Raw genomic sequence first — 25,661 nt, forward strand, 5'->3', positions numbered from 1 at the left:
TGATAGGTTTTGTAAAATGAAAAGGATCTGTGCCTTTTTGCAAAACTCTTTATTAGTAATATTTTAGTGAAATAAAAACCCTGGTAAGAGCTAGCAGTCTCCTTCAATGTCTCACTGTTCAGATACAACACTGCTAGGAAGTTTAATTAAGGACTGACAAAACTGACTCATCTGCTTTCCCTGGAAAATGGAAATTAAGCTAAAACAACGTTTGATGTAAGATTAAATTAAGCAGATTGTTTTTAAGGCATAATTTAACACGTGTGTAACATATCTACACAATGATTCTTCACAATCACCCCTCTGTAGGAACTTTGTTTTCCATCTACTAGAAGCTGTAGAGATAATTCTAACACAAACCAGGAATTAATGTTTAGATGCATCTTTTTCCCCTTGTTCTGTACAGAAGACACCCATGCCTGCTACAGATTTATACATGACCAATTTTTTACATCTTTTCACCATGTGAAAGCCTCCTGGCTTCAAGAGGAGCACATAAACACAGACTCAAATACAAAAAGTCCTCAGGGAACACAACAAAATGATAGAATTTTGGCCAGGATATGTAACTCAGCTTTCAGTAGTTTCACAACTTAGAGCAATGAAGATTTAGCTAAGCTCAAATGCAGTACAATTCAAGCTGATGGAGTCCCTTTAAATATAAGTGAACTTATGTGTCCATTCAGCATATTTTGATTTGGACCCCAGCCATCTCTCTTCTGTGTCTAAAGATTATGAGCCAAATCAGAACCATTTATCCTCCACTGGCCTGTACATGTACCCTTGTAGCACTCCAGTACAAGACACATCTCCCACCATCTCTGGGTACTTGAAGTCAAAGTCTCCTAGAAGTGCACTTCAGATAACAAAAATAACTGAACAGTGTTAAAGAAAAACCTCTTACAGATTTACGTATAATAGATTTACTCAACATACATCTGCCATGCACAATTCCTGGTGATAAAGGATTATCAGAGTTCCTGCATCGACTGACTTGCTGGAAGCAATTCCATTCAAGCCATTAAGACTTCATCATGTCTGGGCTGTGACAGAGCAGCCCTGGAGAGACTGACACTGAACAGATTCCTCTCCTGAATCACTGCACAAATAACCTCCTCTGTCCTACCCATTAACTGGCCATGATCCGTAACCTTTATCCACCAATATGGAAGAGCCAGTTTCCACTCTGAATGAAATTTTATGTAGTAATTTTTCAGCTGAAAACTGAACTATGGGAAAATGCCTTTCCTTTGAGAACAGCAGAACAGGAGCAGAGATTGTTGCAGCCTCAAAATGAATTTCCTTCCCTGGGGCAAAGAGCTAGCCTGGAAATTAATTACACTTTCTCTAAGAGTCTGACAAAAGATGGTAAGAAGCAGTGCCTTCATAACTGAACGGAAGGCCAAGAGATTGTGATGAATGATATTTCTGTCCTCCTACACAGCCTCATCACATCAAGAAAAACAAAAGCAAACCCCAGCAATATTCGGGCTGCTACAGCCAATTCCTTAGTTACAGACCCCATTTTCCTCTCTTGTACTTTCCAATTAGCTTGCCAGTATTAGTCTCTTTGTATAACACTACCAAATGGCCTGGGGCAAAATAAGCATTTTTTCCTATGACTTCCAGAATACCTTTACAATAAACACATCTTTATTCCAGACCATCCTTTACTTGAATAATCATCATAAGCACAACTTACTAAATATGTAACTTTCAATTTTGCTTAAAGCTACATCAAGGAGCTCACCTCTGTCTCCTAGGGGCTCTAGATTCTTGCATAATTACTAGTGACTTAGTATTTGTAACAACAAGGATATTGATAATTAAAAGCATACCTGACAGGACTCCAAGGAGTTACTGGCAGAACTCAATCTACTAATGCTTAAAAGAAAAATAGCTTAATGGCATAATTTTTAACCTTGAGCCATACAGAATGTTTATACAATACTTATTCATAGACTAATCCAGCAGGATTTATTTGCACTTCCTTCTACCCCAGCCCAATGGGGAATAGATAATAAGGGTTTGAACTTTTGCAGGTATTTTCAAATGCAGTCAAACTAAAGTTGTGGATTTTGTATGTCTTCTTGTCAGGCTCTTTTTAGAAATACAGAACTATTTTCCAGGGTGATAACACTGAGAAACAAACTCAAACTTTTGAAAGCCATACTACCATTTTGAAACATTGAAAAACTCCCTTTTTGTCCAGAAAAAGTCTGAGTAAAGGACATTGTAGTGAGAACACGGTAGGGGTCCAAATTACTTTAATGTGCAATGAATTCAAGTGGAAAAAAAATGTGTTTTCTGAGACATTCAGCACATTAAGAACAACATTTATGAATTAACAATCCACAAGCTGAACTGGAAGCACTGGGAATCTGACTTACGTGGACACAGTGTGAGCAGTAACCTGAAAATCCAGAATGTTAATATCCATTTCTTTAAACAGTTCAGCTAGTAAAAGGGTTTTTCTCAGCATTGTGTTCATGTAAGGCATTTACTTTCCCTAAGTCTGAAGCCACTAGAAGAAACAATGACTGAGAGATGTGATACTACAAAATATTGGAGATGAAACAGGAAGGACTCTGAGAAGGCAGTGGCTGGGCAGTGGATGTGCCCAGAATGGTGACACAGTGCTGATCATTAAGAGCCAATTCACAGTGATGATGGAGTGAAGATGACCTGTATTCATGTTCAGAAATCAGATTGCAGCAGAACACACAGTCCTGTACCTCCAAGTTCTGCAGGCCTAAGCATTCAAGAAGTTTAATGGTGGCATACTATTCTGGCTCCCCAAGAGTACATAAATGCTTTCATAAACACTCCCAGGACACAGGGTTACCTTCATAGCCAATGTTAACACTTAAACAGAGGTCATATCTTTAGGTGCTAATGCTACTAGAGAAAACTAGAAATCTTGACAAAAAGCCAAAAGTAAATCCATTAATGCAATTTGGTCTGCTGTTCTTCAGTGACACTTTTTAAAAATCTAAACAAACTGAAGAATCATCTTTATGGAATCCTTCAGAATAATGCCCAGAACAGGATCTAGTTGCTGTACAAAATAATTTAATATCACGTATTTGAGTATTTACTAGCTTACTGAAACACATAATACTAAATTTCAAACAACATATATGCAAAAAAAATTACAACCATTAATTACTAGATTAATTACTAGTTAGGAGTTCTGTTTTGTCACCCTGCCACAGCAGCAAGACGGTAATTTCTTCTGTTAACTCCTGCTGAGAGCCAAAAATCTCATCTCTGTTTACAGTAGATCCAGTTTTTGGTACTTGTAATAGTATCTGGGGGGAAAAAAAAAAGTGATAAATAATTATCAATAAAGTGGCACATTCTCACATGTAAGAGAAAGCTCATTGATCTGACCAGCTGTTCAGACATTCACTAGATATATCCAATGCTAGCATTTGTCTGGAAGAATCTGATCTTGCAGGTCTCATTTGCCAGTGAAGAGAGAACAATAGTTTTGAGTATATGTACATTCCTCTTGAAAACTAGCATCATCCGAAAGACTCCTTGAGCAGAGAATAAAACATCCATCATAAACCCCCCACCACAGTGGGTATAATTCCTCAAACCAGGACCCTCTAGAAAAGCAGTAAGAAAACCAAACTTTTGTTCTGACAACACCACTTGTTGATTGCTGATTCACTTGCCCACCAAGTACAACCTGTGTTCTGTATTACCACAATTTGCCTGGGCACATGACCTAGCATCCCAGTTCTTTCATCTGTACAGAAGCATTGCGTGAGTGTCATTAATTAATACATACACACACACTTACAAGCACTTCCCTGCATTCTAGATGCTGCATATAACTCAACTGGTAATACAGTAGGAAGACATTTGGACCTAAGATGAAAATTGTGTATTCGGTATTTTTGAAAGCTGCCACACTTATGCAGTCTCTCTGTATTGAATTAAAACAAAATAGATGACACTTCATGAGAAACTTCACAAGATATGGGAAAGTGTGGGGTTTTTACCTCTGTTAAGTGATGAGACAGTTTTGTTCACATTTCTCATTTTTGTTTAACAAAAATCTAGGAAGTGAAGAAATGAGCTTTCCTTATGTTAAGGGTTTCAGGAGAAAGAACAGAAACCTTATGAGAAACTGATAGATTTTAAAGAAAAAGATTACTGATAACTTGAACTACTTGGGGGGGGCTAGTGAATACCAGATCTTAAGTTCAACTCAGGCTTACTCACCCTAGAAATAAAGCACAGAATAATAATAAGGCCTTAATTATAAAGTAGCCTATGACTGTATTAATTCCTATGCTAAAGATCCTTGGGGGAGAAAATGTTAGTGCAGTTTTAATAAAGTATTGTTGTACAAGAATACTATTAAGCCAGAGATTTGAAGTTTTCTGCATCTTTTACTCTTTATAGCCTTGCGATTTTTCCAAATATCCAGGCTTTAAAAATAAGCCCAACAACCTTTAAACACTCAATTAACTAGTTAGCATCTGCACAGTGAACCAAGTCTATACTCCTTTACCTTCAGGCACTCCTTTGGGAAGGTGGAACTCTTTCCAGTTAACTGGAACTTGCTGGAGCTGGGAAGGCCTCTGGCCTGGTGACATTCTGATGATGGAGCAGACTTCTCGTCTGTCGCACAGAGGCTGAAATATTAATGACATTTCACTCACACAACTATTCCCATTGAAGAAATGTTCTTTTAGCTTTCTTCTAGGGAAATTAGAGATGACATACAGATTTCAAGACATGTCACTAGAAAACATTTAAGACTACTTGTGTACACTCAACATGCTATTGGAAAGGGTGATAAAAAGCTTCAAAGCTTTAAACATTCTCTTCAGCAGTTTTAATACTGTAAGGATTAAATATACAGTACACTACAAATTAGCATGATAAAACTGGATTGAAGAAGTGCAATAAAATCAGAACCTTTAAAATATTCTGTTCTTCTGGACTTTGAGGAATAATTTCTTTTTCTGAGCTCAGAGATGCAGGAACAATTTCTTCTGAATTTACAAATGGGCCTGTGGTATTCGGGAACAGGTCTTCCCCAGGTGAGGCTTTGCACACTGGCGACAAGCTCAGCTACAGCTCCGTCAAAATACAAAATATACAGAAGTAACTGCCCAGTTAAGTAACAGACAATAATTCAGATTGGCTAACAGTTGTTGGTTCGTGCAAAAGATATTCTACTGCTTAAAAAAAATTATTTAGGGATTCAGCTAGACCCTGATGTTCTCTGTTTATTAGTATGCACTAGCTCAACTGTGCAGAGACAAGTGGCAGTACTGTACTACCTGTCCTGCCAAAAAATTCAAACTAGCATTTAAATACCAATTTTGAATCAAAGGGTTTGTGCAAGTAAGGATACTAGTGCTGGTTTTACATTACATTTGTAAAAATATAAACCAAATTCCTAGGTTGGGTTGTTTAGGTTTTTTCATTGTCCAGAATTTATCACAGTTTATTGTGCAATTTGCAGTGTAACATATGTATAGGCAGAAATGGAGTGTGCCACAAGGAATGGTTTCTTTGGTTTTAATCATTCAAAAAAAAAAAAAAAAAAGTATCAGATAGACACTCACATCTAGCTCTAAAGGCTGAGCATTACTGGGATTTTTTAGGACTTTATTTTCCTCCATGATTAGCATGGTGGAAGTCATTTGCTAAATAAAAACAGAGAAGAACTCAGTATCAAAGTCTCTGCTGTTTATTATTACTCTTAAGGTATTCTCCTAGTACACAATACTTTAGGAACTCCATTTAGAATTACTACTAGTTCTTCAGTACTGAATTCCTGTCATTCAGGGTTTTTTTGGTCTTATGCTCTCCAAAATTAAAACAAAGAATTAGTTTACTGCAGCATGGACATTTCAGATGTGGCACTTCCTCCCACTTCTCCTAATTAATTGTAACTTTCCTCAGGATTCACAACTCCCACTTCCATTCCATGCCAGTGTTAACCAGTGCAGCACAATGGGAATACTCACCACCACAGCATCTGTTGGTTTGGTTGGCAGAACTTCTGCTGTCAACCCCTTTGATCTGGCTGAAGTGTTTCCTGGGGAATCAAGCTGCCTAAACGATGACGAACCTTCTTCTAAAGGATTAAAACTGGGGGCTTTTTTCTTCATCCTTTTGGCTTTAGCTGTTTGATTGTCATACTAAATAGTGAAACAATTACATTTTGTGTTACAAAGTGAATCCCTATAGCCTGGTAATCACTTTAGAGTCCCTCTGGCATAGTCAAGCTCTACACAACCCATTTCAGTACCACTGACAGCCAGTCTGAAAAACAGTGAGCTTGGGGACATCCATGACTATTGTTCTATCGAGAGGGAGAGGCAAGCTACATCTTCACTCTGCCCGGGCTGCAAGCACCCCTTTACAAGGGTAGCAGAAGCTACTATTCCTCTAGGTGGAGTTTTCCACCCATACAAGGAGCAAACCATTTGTGTTACAACCTTGCTGATTTATTAAGGATCTTTCACCTTGCTTTCCGGTCCTAACGGTGAAGAACAGCGCATACCACTTTTTAGGTCTGGAGTTCTCTCTCTGGCAGCTGTTATTTTACAGAGTTTTTTGCCTGTGACAGATTTCCGACACATTAATTGACTTTGAGACAAAGACAGCTACTCTCCACCCCATGACTTACAGGACGGTTTTCAAAGAGGAAAAATTCCAAAACACAGTTCCACCCTCCAATATAATGCTCATCTCCCTCTCCCCACCATCAGCACTGCTTTACTCCTCTCCCATTCCTTAAACAAGGCTGCTTATTAATCTTATGTTCACCTGGCTATTTACAGCTGGGTAAATACTGTTGGACCAGAGACCTGTATAATCACAGCAGTCTTTACCAGTGGCAACTTCTGCTGCCATTGCACTCAAAATTGAGCAGGTGGAAATTATGTGGTACCTGGGCCAGACAGAATCATATTGGTCACATATCAGAACTATACTTACATCAGTGTAATCAATGTATTTGTGAGACTTATATGAAATAAGCTCAAGTAAAGAGCATGACACAAACAGTTCTGTTCTGGGTAAGTTAAATAAGAAATGTCAATTTTCATTGAGCATCATGGGTGATTAAATGGAAAAATGCAGGGTCTGAGACTTTAGTTGGTTGATTGTTTTTGTTTTCTTCCCCTAACACATTAATTAGAACCAAGTCTTATTTGCTGGGATGATTTTTCAATTTACACTTTCCCTTCTAGACATAACTGAGTTTAGTCTGTGCTGGAAGACAAATGACACAGTAGAAGCCTGGTTTAGATACTGTGCAATCATTTAAGTTTGGGTAGAATATTCTGTTCTCACAGCTAGTACAACTGCTTCAGGTCATATTTTACCTGCCAGCGTAGTTGAAATGCTTAATGCTGAAGAACTGTAATTGCAATTTGATGGTCTCTTTCTAGAAGAGGAGGAAAAAAAAAGAACAACTATTCTGAATGAATGTTAACATTGAAAAAAACTATTAATAAGAAAATCCTAGGAAAATATATGCTGAGTGAAAAGGGATAAAGCTTATTTTAAAAAAATATTGTTAAGGAGTTGCTTAATCACCCTTTACAGTTATTTGATAGTTTATCAAGTCATACAGCTTATCCTGAGGACTGTTGCAATTTAAGACCCATAGAAGACTCGCTAAACACTTAGCACTTTGGCATTGTAGGACAGAACATATTTAAGGAGGATGCAGGTGAAATTAGGTTCACAAGAAAAATCCGAATCAACTGTGTAGAGATCTGTAACACTAAGATTGATATGTGTTATGAATGAAAATGTCTGCATGTAAGACTGGAAGGAGAAGCACAAGGGTTAAAAGAAATTATGCTGTTCCTTGTTCCTCAGGTTTCTATGTCAGTGCCTGAAGGCAGCTCTGTGACAAGGCCAAGTATGGAACACCCTTCTCTGTGATAAAACCTCACCACAGACAACCTGTCAGAGAAAACCTGGCACCCAACAACAGGGGGGTGTCAGCAGGGTCCCAGCACACCACACACACACCCCATTCCACCTCCTGGCAGATGCACTCCAAGCAAGGAAACACTAACAACAGGCAGTAAGTCACCTGGCCCAAGGTTATATTATAAAGTCAGCAGCATTCCAAAGCAAAGGAGCACCCCATGTAAGCTGGTGATTCCTAAAGAACATAAAAAACCTGCCCAAAAACTGATTTTTCTCTGGGCAAGCACAGAATGTCAGACTTAACGAAGACTTGACAACAGGTACCCTTCACACTCTACTGCACAGACAAGCCTGGCCAGACCACCTGAGCACACACCTCTTGCTGTGACTGAATGAAATCTGACAGAATTAATGCAATTGCATAAAAGCAACTTATTTAGGGATTTTGTAAATAAATGTCATCTCCTTCCATAAAATCCTTCATTGAGTTCTGTTGGGGTTTTAGTTTAGTCTGTTTTTTTTTTTTTTCCTGTTAAAGGAATTTTCTCCCATATGCATGTTGCTAGGGGACAAATAGCTGTACTTAAGAAAGACAAAAGGGGAGTGGGGCGGACCTGGCTACCCCTTTGTCTACACCTGGGTGTGGGGTCAGTTCGCTCTGAGCGTCCAGAGAGAGAAGCTGCAGAGAAAGGAGCTGCTGCTTCTTTCTTTTTGGCCGTTCTTTCTTCCTGCTGGAAACAACGCCGGGACCCCAAAAGCCGCTTTCCCTGCCCTGCTGGAGACCGGGCTGTGGCTGCCCTGCCCCGCTGCTGCTTTGAGCTTCCGCTATGCTGTAGCCCTGCTCGCCCTGCCTGCCTGGGCCTCCGTGGGTTCTCCCATCTGGATACATCTCGTCTGCCACCCGGGATTTGCGTCCGTCCCTGCCGCTTCAGCCGCTGTTCCTGAGAGTCCGGGATCGGCTGCCCAGGGGTTTGTGAAGCCTTTGTTCCATCCCTTCCCGGGATCCCAGAGCACCAGTGCCGCGTGTTTCCTGAGCTCGCTCCGGAGCGCCCCCTGCAGCCGCGGGGGGAACCATCGCACCTGCCCTGCTCACCGGGAGCCGCCAGCGCCCCTGCCGGCTGCGAGCGGAACTGCACCCGAGGGGAAATAGCCTGACAGCCGAGAAGGCTGGCACTGGGTTTGTGATTGCTGTTACTGCCAGAGTTGTTGTTGTTTTGTTTGACTGGTTATATACATATATATAGAGAGAGTAAAGAACTGTTATTCCTATTTCCCACATCTTTGCCTAAAGGCCCTTGATTTCAGAATATAATAACTTGGAGGGAAAAGGGGTTATATCTGCCACTTCAAGGGGGGCCTCTGCCTTCCTTAGCAGACACCTGTCTTTCAAAACCGAGACAAGTTCTCTTACACTGACTTCCCTCTTCCCTGACCAATTTCAAATTCCACCAGCATCAAAGTTAGTGAGGACACAGGTAGCTGAAACTCCACAGAAGTGTTTGCAGGAGCAGAGGCTTATTTGTACTGGCCTTTCTTTTAAGTATTACTCAAAAGAGAAGAACATTTCTGCTCTTCTGAACATTTAGCCTGAATATTTAGGTCCATCAAAGAGTCTGCTGTAGCGATTACCTTCTAATGCATCGGTCTGGAAAATCCTCTGGTACAGGTTCTAAAAAAAACCCAAAACATGAAAGCTAAACTTTAAATGAAAAAGGTATGCCAGCTTAGACCAGACAATTTTTTAGTGCAAACTAAATTAGAAAGCACAACATTAGAAGCAAACACAGACTACTAGCAGGGAGCTGCTCTCCATTATGCAGACAGACCTTACCTAAAATCATCATTACATATTTTATAAAGGTTCCTCACACCAGAATGAAATTTGTTTATAATATCCTCAAGTATTGTAGAAAATAATTACCTAATATTGCTGAAACATTTGAGATCTGTGGTATCTTATCTATGGTCACTGCTTTGCTGGAGTCCAGGAGAGTAGAGTTCTTGTACTTGCTAGGGTCCACAGAGTAAAAATTGCATCCTTCTGGACATGAAAAAATGTAAATGCAGACTTCTTATGCTGAAATTCAAGTTATTAAATTTGTGACCAAACCGAAAGCAATCACATTTGCAGGACAGGAACTAAAAAGCAAAATTAAAGCATTGTCTTGGCTCAAACAGCTGCAGAAAAGTTTGGGAGGAATTTGACTGAAAGCACATTTGTGGGCCATTCCCAGTAAACGGCTTGTGTCAACCGTGAATACTGTAGGTTTAAAGTAGGATTCAAATTACACCAGAACCTGATTCACAGCAGATTAGAGGACAGATACACAGATTCCATGTTAAGCACAGGTTTATAGCAAAGATGTAACCTGGTAAGTCACACCAAGGGAGGCAGCTAGTCTTTCTATTGTAGATAGTCTCCTCACATTTTCTACATCAAATAAAACTTAGAGTAATTCCCCCAAAAGTCTCACCTGAATCATTATCTCTGAACGTTTCAGGGGATGAATAACTCTTCAGGCTGTTGCTCATAGTGCTATAATCTACAGCTGAATCTTCATCTAAATACTCTATGAGAAAGGTGGAAACACCTGTGGGAAGAGTAATTTCTGTACCTAGAGAAAGAGACAAAAAAGGTGGCTAAAAAAGGTCTACCATCTTGTCATGAGGATTTCCTTATCTGAGTTTCATTCCTGTAATGAGCTAAATATTGTCATGTCAGTATGAGTCATAATACAGTTAAAGAAGCAAACAAAGGGCATCCTTTGTTTACTTCCATACACTACCATAAGCTAAGAGAAGACACCTTCGCTGCCCAAGGTTCACAAGACATACCTGAAGAATTTAGCCTCTAGTAGGGTAATTCTTAAATAGGTCACAAGCTTTTAGAAATGCAGGTTTGAGTAAACTGAAGAACTCATGTCCACAATTAGTTCTGTCAATGATAAAACCAAGATCATGTGGTTTCCAACACGCTGGGCTCAAGACTACCTCAGAGGCTGTAGGTCTGTCTGTGCTGCCTACAACCAATTCAGGTGAGCCCAGTCACATGCTGCAATAAGAGACAGAATTCCAGCCAGTGGTCTCAAAACCTTCGCTTTCTAATATCACAGTCAGAACCAGAACAACAACAGCACAGTACAAGACCAGTACTTTTATAGAAATAAAATTATATCATTAATTTTACATTTAGTTTAATATAAATATATTTAATAATATAATGTATTGCCATTATACTCACTTGAAGTCACTTCAGCATTCTTCAAACTTCCTTTACTTTCAAAGTTGATTATTTTGGATTCCTAAAGTTAAAAGATCAATACAAACAACCTGAGAAAACGGACTGTAGACAAAGAAAGGCATTTAAATATCCTACATCAGCAGATGCTGAGAAAACTCACTGCCTAGTACTTCACCACTTAAGCCTGCTATTCACAGTGTAATTTGTAGCAGGATTTTTCATGCACATTAAAATACCTGCAATCTGACTTACAGCTCTAAAATTCGTGACAAATACCCCATCATTTGATCCTACAATCTTTGCTGGATGAGACTGCCATTGAAGGCATATTGACATCAACTGAACTTAAGCACAACACTGGTGGAGTAATGAACTTCACTGCCTTTTATTTTTTTTTTTCAGACACCCAGTCTCACTTTCAGAGTCCTACACCATTTCTGTAAATACAAACATCTGTAATGTGTAGGCAATAGATTCTACAAAACTAGGCATTTTGTAGAAAATGTAAGTAATTGGTAGAGTCTAAAGAAGAGGTAACATTTTAAAGAAAAATAGTTTTATACCAGTATCACCTGAGCCCTTTGCTGCAGCAGATTTCAGTTCAAACACACCTGGTTCACTATTCTCTTGCCACTGCAGTATTAACTGTCCTGTAACACTTCTGCACCATCATCTCCAATCACTTTGTTCCAGTTTTAATAACACAAGAAAGAGCAACAGCAATCTGTCAAAGGTCTGTGCCTGACCTAGAAGTGAGCAATTCTCTGGAATCACACTCTACTGAGATCTCTTCCACCAAACACAATTCCTACAGCCTTGCCTCGTTAAGGATAATTAGTATTGATGTTTTCTCATGCTAACAGCAGCTCCAACGGCTTTTATTCTGGCAAAAGATACAGAAAATGTAATCCAAAATACAGGACCAAGTTCAGCCTGAAAAACGTCACACGGGCACACACACACACATAACTCACAGGAAATTTTACCTGAATAGAAAAAGAATTTAATATGTCACATTCCTCTGATTTATCTTCCATCACTAGTACATAAAAAGCAAGACAGCATTCTCACCTTCAGTGGTACACTGCTTCCTTCTGGTTCTTCTTCTTTTATCTTGAAGTCTGTTGTTCCTCTGACATTCATTTGATTGCTGCAGTTGAACAGAACCAAGTTCGATCACAGAGCTACACTGTTTTAGACAAAGGCAACAACTCCAAAATGTCTTTACGGGCTGTCAATAAATAATCTGACAAATATCAGTGCACTGATAATTCAAACACCATTGCTCCAAGAGCCATCTCACAAGGCAAAACAATACCATTTACTAGCAAGTTTTAACAATGGTGTGTTTGAATGAGTTCTAGCTGACCTTTGGTTGCATGAAGAGCTCTCTTCAGTGTATTCAACATTTTCTTTAATTTTTGGTAGGTTTTTCCCACTGAGCTTTTTCTTCAGGCCTAGAGAATAAATATTTAGTTCAGTAATGATAATTTCAATATTAGAATTTAATTATTTTTTCTAACGGGGAACCTTTACCTGTTCCCACCTTCCACACCCATAACACTTTTTGACCCTATTATCACAAACAATGTAAAATCTGAATTTGCTTCTTTCAGCAGTATATCAAGACAAAACAAAAAACAGACTTAAAGAAATACTTCTGGTGTTTTAGAAACTGGTTGATTAAAAGCAAAAAAAAACCCCACCACCTTGGAAGCAACCTTTACCTTGATTCAAAGTAGTTTGAGTATAAATCAGTTTTAAATGGAGTTTATTAAGAGTACCAAGGATTTCTACATAAACTGGTCCTCACTGTATATAATCCCAAATGGCATTAATGACACAATTAATCAGAAAGCATCAAATTTCAGAGTCATATTTTCTTATCCTAAAACTAATTTTATGTTATTTAGCTTTGTGCTTTTCTTTCATTATCCAAGAGCCACAAACAGCCAAACTTTCCAGAGTTACACTTTTATGACCACAAAGGAGTGTCCAGCCCCGCACTAAAAACTGGGTCTGAAACACTGCATTCTCCCAGGGCCACACAGAGCCCTTTGGTTGAAGCTTCCTGGGAATTCAGGACAGGATGATATATGGACAGGACTCAACCTTTTCCTTCTTTTTTTTCACGGATATGGAAGACCTCCAGGCTGCTGGTTGCACCCAGTCCTGTGCACAGGAGCACTAAATATATACAAGAGCAGGAGCCAGCAGAGCAGGAACAAGGCAAAAACAAATGTTCACTGTACCCTCTAACAGCAAAGCTTTACTTTTAAATTACTAAGATCAGCCCAGTATCAAGACATCCCACGCTGGTCTTCCCTATATTCTGTCAGCCTTTGCTTGATTCCCATCCCTTCCCTTGAACTCCATTTTTTTCTTAACAGGTCTCAAATTCTTAGCTTCCTATCTGCTGCACTGCGTTCAACAACGAGGCAGCTCCTTTTGAATAACGACTTTACGCAATTCTTACGGTATTCTCTCAAAGGTGAGCAAGGCTTTTGTCTTGCCATTTCTAAATGTTCCCTTCCAACTTGATTAAATGGAGGGAAGGCACTTTACAGAAGGAAAAATCCTTCCTATTGCTAACTAGCAGCTAAATAGAACACTCCTGTTTCCAGCCTGCTTTCTCCAAGCCGTGAGGAACATGGATAACAAGAAACCCCTTCCCAACCTCACACAGGACTCGCTGCGCTGGGCACAGGTGTGAGGAACAAACCCTTGGGGGGGGACACCGAGATCGCTACTACGAAAAACCTTACCCGGATTACCCTGCCTAGCATCTTTACCCACGAGAACACACCGGACAAAACACAGCGCAGGGTCCTGTTTCCCCTACCCTTTCCCGCCAGTACCGGCCCAGCCTCCTGTACCCCCCCCGCCCCGCCGCCGCCCGGGAGAGGCGCTTACAAGCGGGCTCGGGCCCGCGAGGCCCCGCGCTCCCGAACAGGCGCCGCCGGCACGTCTGGGAGACACCGGTCCGGCTGCCCGGGAGAGTGGTTGCCCCCGGCAGAGGGGACGCGCGGTGCTTCTTCCGCGGTGCCTTCCCGGCACAGGGGGCACGAAGCCCGCGGTCCCCCTCCATGGCGACGCGGGCCACCGCAGCCACGCCCGCCCGCGGCCCCTCAAGCGGCACCGCCCCCAGCCCGCATGCGCGGGGCGGCAGCACGGGGCCCTCCGTAAAGGACCGGCCCCCGTCAGGCAGCCTCTGTGGGCAGGGACACCTTCAGTGGACTGGGCGGATTGGGTGGCTCCGTGCCCCGTCCGACCCGGCCTGGAACACTCGCAGGGGGCACCGCCCTCACAGGGCAAAAAGTCGTGTATGAAAATGGAGTAAATAAATCGTTTGTGTGATACTCCCTGTACTGGTCAGACCCCGTGTTTCAACTTAAATTTGTAGAGAGGAGGAATCTCGTTGCTTCGTTACATGAAAAAATAGAGCGTATAAAATCATTGAATGATTTGGGTTGAAGGGACCCCAGAGATAATCCTGTTCCAACCCCCTGCCACGGGCAGGGACTCCTTCCGCTACACCAGGTTTTTCCAAGCCCCATCCAACCTGGCCTTGGACACTTCCAGGCGTTTCTGGATTTCCAAGTTAAGGGAGATACAAGTGCACACAAAAAAAAACAGAATAGAGCCCGAATGCTTTAAAACTTTATTGGTTTAGACACAGTCTGAAAAAATACTATGCATTCCCAACTGTCAATTCATATTAAACAAGCATATACATTTGGTTATATTATTACTGATTTAAAAATTTAAAAAATGAAACCATTATAGAAAGACTGCTCCATCTTCCGAGAACTTTGCAACAATTTGTTCTCATAGGAGATTGCTAAAATCAGTCTCACGTTCCAATATTCCTTTGGTTGTTACTTTATTTTACATAATTTATTATTTTTATTTATTATGTTTAGGCACACATTCCAAATGACTTCATACTGATGGTGAGGACAAAGTACTGGAGGAAAAACAGATTTTATAAAAGAGCTTTTATTGTATGTCAGTTCATGAGAAAATCTTATGAGCAGTCTTGAGAAAGGTGGAAATTTAGTTCTTTACAAAAGTTTCCATAGATGACTCTTTGATATACAGGCTAATATCACAAAACTGAAAAATCTTTAATAACAGTTAAGATTTTTTTTTACACAAATGTATATGTTAAATTTTACCCCCTTCCCTTTCAGTTCAAAATACAATAGGCAACACTTACCAAAACGCCTCATTTGTTGGCTGCTTGTACTTTGCTAAAATACATAACAAAGAGCTGAAATGAAGGGCTTAAAGGGACTCCAGATGCCTCAGAAAACATTTTTCTTTGGAGGAATTCAAGGGATCTAAAACTTCCTCACTTCTGGGCTACAGGCATCCAGATTTCTTCTCTGAAAAGCTTCATTGTTTCATAGGAGCAAAGCTGGTATAGATACCACCAAATGTGCAAAATACTGAAGAACATCAATTCCAAGAAGAAACAATGATTTAATTCTGAATTTTTTTCCCCCAGAGAAAACCAAAGTGAACTAAAGATACAAAAAGTATGCCAATAGAATTGTCTCTAAATAAAATGCTTTTCCAGTTTTTCTCTAAGGCATCAAGAGGTCTTTAAGTAACCTATTACCATGCAAAAATAGTATATTCTTTCCCAGTTTACATTCATCTTGTAGCATTTATTTACATATAGATCAGCAGTTTGTGCTTTTAACACATGTAAAACTAAAAAAAAAATCTAAGTTTTTTTATTTCAGATATTTAAGTCAGATTATTTTGTTACACACAAGGATTTTATATTCATGGCAAAAATGAGACTGGACTTTACTGTTGGTGATAGATACTGACTAACAGTTAGGACAGATTGCAAAATGCTACTTTATCAATAAAAATTCACCGTCTCTGTCTCACCTGATGTGCATCAAGCATTTTAACCTGCAAATGTGCCTTTCACAACAGAATTACTCCATGTATTTCCTGCCCACATGGGGTTAAAGACTCTGGTCTAGTTTCTGCTCACACTTTGTGCATTTTGGCAGAACATATTTTTCTCTGTGCAATATATCAAGCAAAGAACATACAAAATATATAACTAAGCAAGAATCTCTTCCTGGAAAATGTATTTTATTCTGGTTTTTTATATATAAGACAATCTTCCAGTGATTCCATAGGCATAGCACCAGGCCCAGGAAGCACCTCCCATGTTTAACATGTCCAAGAATGCAGTATTGTGACAGCAAAACTGACTGCTAAAAGAGTCTCCACTCTTTAAGATGAATAATAGAAACTAATTTTGTAATTAGTTATCTTAAGGTAAAAAAAAAAACCAAAACAAAAACAACCTAAAGCCAAACAACTGGTTATTGGACAGCCCTGGGGATTTTTCCTTGGTGGTCACAAGAAGTGTTTCAGTTTAAGAAAGCTCAATACAAAATAAATATTCCTGGAATTTGAAGAGAAGCAGGATTGAGCCTAGCTCATGCCTTATGCATGTCTCCTTTCAGGTGTTAATCTCTTACAACATCATTATGATTAGAGTGAGAGAGAGTGACCTGCAGAGAAAAATCTGATTATACCAGTAGAAAAGAGAGCTTTTAGTTTATTTATATAATTTTTCACAAGTTCTGAAAGCATTCACAGTTTTGGTGTGACAACAATTTCTCTCAGCTTTTGCATCATCCAAGTGTGGCCAAGTCTGCATTTTTTCTTTCTTATTCTTTTGGTGTTCATATATTTGGCTCTAGTGCATCCAACATTTTGCATCACATACCAAAAGAAGAATAATAGATATATTATTCAGCACCATGTATGTAAAAATAACAGCCATCTAAGCTGTAAATAAACTCATATTGGGATCTTCTATACTTATACAGAGTTTAGTTATCTCAAAAAGCCTGAAATCATCTTAGGAGAAAAGTAAATTAAATTCAAATGGCAAAAAAATATCAGTGAAAAATAGCTTTTCTCTACTTACCTAGATGACTAGGGTTTTTTTTTATTTTAAAACTCTTGCATTAAAATAGGAAATTATACTGAACTTAATTCTCCATTGTTTTGAAGGTTGTATATGTAATGACTGTCTTTTGGCTGATACAAAAAAGGATATGAACTACACTCCACTGAGATGAAAATCCTTTATGACTTGACCTAAAGAGCCAGATTTTATGCAATAATCCCTATCCTATAGATGTGGTGCACACAAATTCCCCAGGGATGTTGTTGCAGCGTACCTTGGTGAAAAATGAATGTATGATCCCATCAGATCTCAGATATTTCTTTACTTGCTTTGGACTGGTATGAGTCATTGCACTGGAATCAAATGAGGAATCAGGCACATAAAGGGATTCAGACAAACGCACAGTTGATAAATCAAACTGCCACATTCTTTGAGTCATTATGTTACTGATACAGTTTCCTATGTATCATTTTATTCTGAAATCACTGCAATAAATCAGTCTTTGTATAACACTAACTCATTAATTCTATTTATTTAATTTGGAAGCATGCAATGGAACTTCAGAGAGAAAATACTGCTTAGATTAAAAATTTAAACTGTTAGCTTCAAAAGTTTACAGTGGATTCTACTATAAGAGAGAAAATAAGTGTGCTTCCACTGTCCTAGCAAAGATCTAGCAGGCACAGCTCCATGCTAGTATGCACTGGTGCAACAAACATTAGTTAGTATAATACACACAGATATTTAGGACCCTGTTTAGCAGAAAGAAGCCACCAACAGTCCACGTATTCAAGCAACTTGACATGACAGTTTTCTCTTTGTCTCGTCCCATGCTTTGTACCAAAAGAGAGTTCTAGAGTCTGTTCCTACTCGTGAGACTTATCCCCTTTCTGATGACCACAGAAATCTAAGGTTTCATCCAGACAACTTGCTGTTTATTCCAGAGAGGCCACTGGAAGTGATGTCAATGGGATTTGATGCTTCCAGATGTCTGAACATACAGACGTTTCCATAGCAGGCCTTTCTGCCACCACATCCACTGTTCTGCCATACACTGACACCTTGCACAGCGACAGCTAACACAGCCTTTAGCCCACCCCTGTGGGTCTTTCGGGGCAGTATTCCTTCCCTTTCCATGGTCAGACAAAGGATGCCCTCCACTGCTGCACCTCAGGCTGGCATTTTCCCAAACCCTTTCATTTTGCTAAGCCCCATCCAGAATCATAGCTTATTCCTTGTGCTCCGTTTCTTTAGCGCTGTTTCTGAATTGGAGTTAGTCCAGCTGGACTATGCAGTATTAACAGCATGTAAAGTAATAAATTAGGGATTGGGAGCATAAGGATTATTGTGAACTCCCACCTAAAGCCACCACAGAGCCAGCGATGCTTTTGCAACCTTCTCAGTTTGAGCAGTTCAGATCTCCATGACTGCACTGGACTGAAGGAGCCCTAATGCAGAAACAGCATACCATGGATAAACTGTGTTTGGATGAAAAGGAAATAGAGGGAATTCTATGCTACTGCTTCCTACCCTGTTCTTGTAATTTCAAGGTAACATTAATCCACTAGATGTAATATACTAATAGGTCTATTAAGTACAAATAGTGGGAGATTCCTTCCTATTTCTATTCTGGTTGTTAGGTCATCAATGATTAAATCAAATCAATGCCATTTATGTCCTGAAAAATATAAAAACTATCACTTATTACATAAACCAATATCTAGCTTGAAGTTCCAAATCAGAGAAAATAGAGTTTTACTTTCACCATCAATCACTGATTATTTGAGGTAGACCACATTATTGAATTATCCATTATTTTAGTTTCTAATATATTAGGTTATATACAATCAAATATCAACAGACATAAGTAAAATTTTCCCTATTTTAATTAGAAATGCTTGTAATTTTAATAATATATGCTTCCATAATTTACTTGGTCATAGATTGAAATTTCTGCGTATTTTGTGGCAATTTAGCGTAATTCATAGTAGTGCCCTACCGTGTGCCTAGAGTAAAAAAGAAATTGTATCACACCTGATGGCAAGAAGAAGGGAAAAAATGCTTAGTGATGAAATCCTAGAAAAATGAAAGGCTCAAATATAAGATTCAGATGCTTATCCATTTCAGCAGTGTCGTTCTGGCTCTGTACTTTTTGAGTATTATTCTAATATTGCTATGAAGTCCATCACTCAGGAGATTCTTCCCATTATTTCAGATGGAGATGCTTGAATATAGCTCTTCTATTTGTTTTTTGAAGTAATCTCTCAGTTCTGGTCTCTTAGCCTTTAACGTTGGTGTCAACAAACCGTTTTGCACCGAGAACATATCAGAGTGAATATAAATGGCTTTGACCTAAAATAAAAGACGGATGTATTTATAGCAAAGGTTACAGGCATCACACTCAATAAGCATTAACTTTTTATGCCAGCCTTGCGGTGCTTCCCTCCAGTGGTGCCTCAAGTCCAGGGCACTCTTCTGCTGAGTCCCCAGGATTTCCCTCCCCTGCCCACAGAAGGGGGCTCTCCAAGAGAATGAGCACATAAACCTCTTTTCTGTATGAAACCAAGGCCAGAGCACAGCAAGGCAGCGCACAGGGACAGCGTGATACCATCACTGCAGTTTCACACAGCTGAAAGGCAGTGGGGGTGAGGGCAAGCGTGGGGAGTTGTGCTAGGCAACTTCACCTTAACCCCACTGCAAAAGTAAACAGCACTGATTCAATCTTGCAAAATTATTGTGAAGCTTTGCAGGCACAAAGCATGTACACGATGATCATCTTTGTGGAAGAATTTTAGCTAATTAAAGTGACACAAATCTTTTAGACTGTGCAAACGGCATTTCAAAAGGCTGCCCTTGTTCGAAGCAGTGGCTCTGAGCACAGCAGGGAGCCTGGCAGCACAGATGGGAGCAAGCTTTTCCTTCCCATGCTGGTGTGGGAGAAAGCAGAAAACTGCTGCGTGACTGGTCAGAGTCCACTGATTTAAGACAAAATTCCCAAGCCATCTGCTGCTTTTGTGATTCCCCAAGCCAGACTGCTTTGCAGTTTGTTCAGCTGGGAGTTCCAGGAATATAGGCTGAAAATCCATTTTCTATTCCTTTAGATATGTGATTCATCTTTCTCTGCAAGCATCGTGGTCCAGGGCCACCCCCCATGACATCCGTTATAAATCAGTGTTCGTGCTATTAATGCTCCCCCATTTGCTGCACTGGCTTTCAGAGCCTGGAAGCTGACGGTTTTAGAAGCCAGACTTGTCATTCCCAAGACAGAGATCCAAGCTGCAGAAAAGGATGAGGATGATAAAGAGTATCCCCATAAACAGGGGATCCCATCCCATGGGAACATTAGCCACAGTATCTGGCTCAAAGTTTGGTTTTAAGATTACATATTGCAACAGAGATGAAGTTTTGAAGCCCTTTAGTTTTGAAAACTGTATCATGTAGTTTTTATTCTATTCTATTGTTATTTTATTCTAATTTTTAGAACGATGACAAGGCTTTCCTCACTACTTTATACTTTATTAATTGAAAACTGCTGGTAGAATCGATTACTTGAGGATATTTCATACTGTGAAGACCATGGCAGAGGCAAACAAGACTTAGTAGCACAAAAGATTATGTGCATTAAAAACTATGTTTTACACTGAATTATTTTAAAATAAATTTTTTGCTATCATTCCATTTGCATAGGCAACTGAGAAGTTAAGATTAATAGGGCTATGTTTAATGATGCTTCTGCTCCACTCCGATATGGTGAATTACTCATTAGAATTATCACCCAGAAACAGTCTAAACAGAAGCAAAATTATGCTAATTATATGTAATGAATAAGATGTTCATTTTTTTTAACAGAAACAAGCATTTGACATTTTAAAATGGGGTGGATAATTTTTCTGTGTTTTTAATGCTATGTAATCCATGGTTGATTTCAGATCTCCTTCTGAAGTGTTTGTAGCTCTATTGCAGAAATATTTACACAAGCACCAGGAAAGAATTAGTGCCCAGACTGAAAATAAAGAAACCAGCAGCATTTTGAGGTCAGGTATAAGCACAGTAATTAGTGACCCAATTTCTAACAGAGCTTTCAGTGTCATAAAAGTCAGACTCCTACAGATGTTTATCTTGACCTCTGCTTGTCAATCTGGAGAGTATCCATGTCCCCAGTTTAGACTTTGACCTCTGCACCCAAAACTTTCACTAAATTTAATTCAAATTTCAAGCATGGGTGGGAAGCAGAATCACAGCAAATACATTTTTCCAAAGGAATAAATACAACTTGCTAGCAATAAAGCTCTTTCCAAAAACATCATGTACAGATGCAACAAAGATTTGTAGTAACATAACATATGCTGACAAATCCCTCTTCTATACAGACAAATTGCCTGTCTGACCACACTGAATGATGTGTTTAATTTTACCTGCTCAAAGGATTGAAGTCCACTCTCCTTCCCTAACCGTACCATGTCTTCCATTATCGCTTGCTGCAGTTCCTGCATTAAAACACAGAAATTCCTCATGAGCTACCACAGTCACTGTTCTCCAAAAACATGTTTCTGAGTAAAGTTCAAGTGCTTTACTAACAGCTAATGTGTAATTAGCAAAATTCTATTAAAGTGCATAAACATTAAACTTGAGTGTGGTGATGTTAAGTCTCCCCTTGGTATGAAAAGTAAGGTTCTGTTTTCAAACCAGCTATGTGACCTAGCTGTTAAATTTACAATCCTTCAGCCATCTGCCAGACTTCAATGCAGAATTATTGCTCACAGACACCAGTGGGATGGTTCAGTGGCATCAGTGTTCACTGATGAGATCCAACGCAGTTCCTCAGTATTAGAGAGCACGTTTTTAAGGCTGGGGTCCTTTTCATAGAATCATAGAATGTCCTGAGCTGGAAGGGACCCACAAGGATCATGAAATCCAACTCCCAACCCTGCACAGAACAGTCCCAAGAGTCATTCCATGTGCCCTAGAGTGTTGTCCAAATGCTCCTTGAGCTCTGTCAGACTTGGTGCTGTGACCAGTCCCCTTGGGAGCCTGTTCCAGTGCCCAACCACCCTCTCTGGGAAAAACCTTTTCCTAACATCCAACCTAAACCTCCTCTGACACAACTTTAGGTCCTTCTCTCTGGTCCTGCTGCTGGTCACCACAGAGAAGACCAGTGATAAGTCTTATTTAGTTGTCTTATTTAAGAAATCTAAGCAAACACAACCTCTCCTCCTGCTGTACTGTTGTTCTCTGCAAGACAGACTCTTGGCCCCCCACACTAGAGCTGGCAGAGGTCTGTACCACCAGTCAACACACATCACTGGATCCAGGTCAACCCTGCTGAATGTTCAGTGAGGAAATAATTCTTGTCACTGAGATCATCATTCCTAGACACAGTATTGTGCACACATAATGCTACCGCAAAAAAAAAAAAAAAAAAAGTCTGTACTGCAGATATGAACCTTATTTTTACAGAGTTCTGCATATGTTCCTTCAAATCCTCTTTTCTTTGCCCAACCTGGCATAACTTCGGAATCAGGCACCACAATTCCCACCAGGAAAGCCTGTAGGTAAAGGAGAAGGAGAGTTGCAGGCGAAAGCTGGACCACATTCCAGGCTCTACATTGAAGTGAATACACAAGTCAGCTGAATTTCTGCATGTTTACCCCTTCTTGTTTAATTATATCAATAATTTGCTAACATATCATCATGAAGTACATTCTGATGTCTGTGCCTTTTTCTCAGATAAACGGTTGTCTGTGACTGTGCATTTACCAGCAGGTTTAATACCCTCGTTTGGGTGTGTGTTCTTGGACATTAATAACTCACATGGCCCTGCATGCCCCAGACAAACTCTCATGCCAAGGGAAGGCTCATGCTTGTGAGCCTTGAATGCAGAGGATGAATTGCCATGGTTTCAGAATCTGTAGGTGTGTGTATAAATGTGCAAATTAACAAAACAAGATGTCAGAATGGGCAGGCAGTGTTGGGGGGCAGCAATGGCTTTGCCTTTGCTTGGCTTACCACAGGCGTGGTGGCAAAGGACAGCACTGGAAACCCAAAGAGTGACACCAAAGCCAACTTAAAGGCTTCATCTTTGGCCACAGCATTCTTTAAGCTGCTCAGGGTCCTGCCTAGCTGGCAGCCAACTCCAAAGCAGGAGGGAGACAATGTGGCGTGATCCACTCACATTTTCCCTCTATTCATGCCCAGCTCTCTGTCTTCTAACTACAAAGAGTAAAGTAAGATTTTCTGAAAACTGGGTTTGTACCTGCAGGCTGTCTCCGTGGACATAGATTTGAGCAACAGGGTCACTGCGGATATAGATATTCTCTATCTTCTCCGGTGCAATATATTCTCCCTGAGCAAGTTTAAATATATGCTTTTTCCGATCAATAATTTTAAGGGTCCCATTCTGTTAGGAGAAAGAAATGAGAATTCCCAGAGAGGTTATTTAACCACAGAACTCAGCAAGCAGTCTGTCTTTAACAGAGCTTTCAATTGCCTGTTGTGCTTTCAAATGCTTCACTGACATATCGAGCTTATTCTGCCAAATATAAACTTAATCCTGTATACAGATAGACCTGCTTGGAAACCTAAGTTCAGTTCTCTAAAATTTACATGGGATAATACAATTGCCATAAGGACTCTGTGTGTGTCCAGTACGCACAGGTAACCATTTTCCAATGTCTCCTGTGTGAAGCCAGCCCTCCTGGTCCAGTGCCTCAGCTGTCCTCTCTTCATCTTTCAAGTAACCTTTGAACACATTGGGTCCTTTCACACAGATCTGCAAAACAGCCAGGGGTGATGATGAATTATTTTCTTATTCTGCTATAAATACAAGTTAAGTAGTAACTCACAAAATTTGAAATATTTTAATGACTGTGCTCCATGAAACTAAAATAGACTGGGTTATTAAACTATCTATGGATTTTTTTTCAAGCTAATGGAAATATGAAGTAGGGTTTGCAAAACTGATTTGCTTGAAGTTGATTTGCATTCCATTTGCAGTTAAAAATAACGAAGTTATTGAAATAAGTTTAATTTTTGGGTAGTATAGAAATGACAGCAATGTAGAAATCACAGCCATTCAGCTCTTAGCTGAACTAATTAATTCAGTCTTAGCAGTTCAAGGAATCAGGCTGGAAGTACTGCCACAGCTCCTTTTTGATTAATTCTTTGCTGCTCTACTGTTAAACTGCCATTTTCCTTTCCTGATTGCACTACGTAACACATCAGCAACCATGCACCCTACAAAGGTAAAATGCTTCTATAATTATATAACTACTTCATACAGTGTTACCTAGTGAGAATTTGATACAAAAATGTGATTTGCTACCTCTCCTTCTCCTTTGGAAGCAAAATAATTCAGTTCTTCCACATCCTTCAATCTGATTAAGTTACAGGGCAAAGGGGCTCCTACATGACCTGGAAATCAAAGTTATCAAGTCACTTTTCATCTCTCCTATAAACAATAATTAGCATTTTATCATTAGTTACTTGCATAGTTGTAGATACACTGGATGTTCTTGCAGGAGCTGTGTCTATAGAAATAATTTCCTTAATTAAGGTTTTGCACTATTGAAACTAAATACCAACACCTCTTCTTCGGATATAAAACCTATTTTGAAATAGCATAGAGTGGTTTGGGTTGGAAGGGACCTTTAGAGCTCATCTCATTCCAACCCCCTGCCATGGGCAGGAACACCTTCCACTAGATCAGGTTTCTCCAATCACCATCCAACCTGCCCTTGATGTTACAGTCCAGAATTTCCAAAAGGAATGTGCATTTCTTTTATTTCTTCAAATGGTGGAAGAAAATCATTACCTGATGTCCAGTCACCTGGAGTTGTAAAGGTGCATCCAGCTGTGCATTCTGTTTGGCCATAGCCTTCATAAACCTGACAAAGAGACAGGTATCTTTAAAAGATCATAAAAGATTTCACTATTAAAAACTGAAATCCCAAGCATTGCCCTCTGTTGCACAGTCCTGTGAGCTGAGCCTGCAGCTGCAATGTGTGGGTGCCCATTTGCCACGGGGACACTCTCCCTGGCTTCTACTGTGTACGAAATTCCATTTACATGTCTAGGAAAGACCATGGCTGTATAACGTTGAAAATAGGGAGAAGATGAGTTGAGCACGTAGCCTTTAAGTCAAGACATACGCTACACTATGAGAGGAACTTATTAGTGGGAAAAAAGGGTATTTTTGTGGGACATTTTGAAAATCTACCCTTTTTATTTTTTCCCTGACTAATTTTAGGCTCTCAAATGAGACCTTTTAGTTCCCCTTGGATTCCTAATCACAGAGAAATAACACAGTGGACATCTTAAGTGGGTTAGGCTGACATCTGAAGTTTAGCTCTCTCCATTTATATATAGAATAAAGCTTGTGTAATGAAGTACCCAGCACTTTCACAAACGCATTTAATTGCACATACTCAATTTGGTGCTGAGAGGTGGGTGGCATGAGCCTATGGGGTTTTTTTGGGAGATGCCCAGAATGAAAACATCGCTTGCCTGTTACTGCCATCCCAGGGCTGTTCCCACCCCACTGAGCTCTGG

At 39.9% G+C, this 25,661-nt stretch overlaps 2 protein-coding genes across 13 annotated transcripts in view; both read right to left on the minus strand.

Annotated features, from left to right (window-relative positions):
* Nucleotides 1-30: 30 nt before the first annotated feature.
* Nucleotides 31-14,319, minus strand: MEIKIN (meiotic kinetochore factor). 5 transcript variants are annotated; one of them, XM_042014563.1, is made up of 14 exons: nucleotides 14,078-14,319; nucleotides 12,534-12,621; nucleotides 12,236-12,314; nucleotides 11,165-11,225; nucleotides 10,398-10,538; nucleotides 9,845-9,961; nucleotides 9,553-9,592; nucleotides 7,365-7,426; nucleotides 6,501-6,595; nucleotides 6,000-6,173; nucleotides 5,595-5,675; nucleotides 4,939-5,094; nucleotides 4,529-4,652; nucleotides 31-3,311 (listed from the first exon to the last, which is right to left on the minus strand). In XM_042014563.1, exons 1-14 carry the CDS (start codon nucleotides 14,250-14,252, stop codon nucleotides 3,265-3,267), a joined length of 1,440 nt encoding a protein of 479 aa, XP_041870497.1. In that variant the 5' UTR covers nucleotides 14,253-14,319; the 3' UTR covers nucleotides 31-3,264. The 5 variants fall into 5 exon arrangements, with proteins under 5 accessions (XP_041870497.1, XP_041870500.1, XP_041870498.1 ...); XM_042014566.1 differs by lacking the exon at nucleotides 6,000-6,173 and having other exon boundaries at nucleotides 9,845-9,964; nucleotides 14,078-14,318; XM_042014564.1 differs by lacking the exon at nucleotides 5,595-5,675 and having other exon boundaries at nucleotides 9,845-9,964; nucleotides 14,078-14,317.
* Nucleotides 14,320-14,811: 492 nt separating this feature from the next.
* The window catches only part of ACSL6 (acyl-CoA synthetase long chain family member 6), a 104,081-nt gene continuing 93,231 nt past the window's right edge, over nucleotides 14,812-25,661 (minus strand). For all 8 annotated transcript variants that reach the window (XM_042014505.1, XM_042014506.1, XM_042014501.1 and 5 more), the window contains 7 exons: nucleotides 24,925-24,997; nucleotides 24,436-24,524; nucleotides 23,767-23,883; nucleotides 23,368-23,511; nucleotides 22,559-22,660; nucleotides 21,530-21,601; nucleotides 14,812-19,466 (listed from right to left, as the gene is read on the minus strand). In XM_042014505.1, the coding sequence (XP_041870439.1) occupies nucleotides 19,326-19,466; nucleotides 21,530-21,601; nucleotides 22,559-22,660; nucleotides 23,368-23,511; nucleotides 23,767-23,883; nucleotides 24,436-24,524; nucleotides 24,925-24,997 (738 nt within the window). In that variant the 3' untranslated portion in view covers nucleotides 14,812-19,325. The remainder of the gene's footprint in view (nucleotides 19,467-21,529; nucleotides 21,602-22,558; nucleotides 22,661-23,367; nucleotides 23,512-23,766; nucleotides 23,884-24,435; nucleotides 24,525-24,924; nucleotides 24,998-25,661) is intronic.

The sequence above is a fragment of the Corvus kubaryi genome, unplaced genomic scaffold, assembly GCF_017639235.1.
Source record: "Corvus kubaryi isolate FWS band 111438036 unplaced genomic scaffold, C.kubaryi_AGA036_p1.0 split2-37374, whole genome shotgun sequence".
NCBI lineage: Eukaryota > Metazoa > Chordata > Aves > Passeriformes > Corvidae > Corvus > Corvus kubaryi.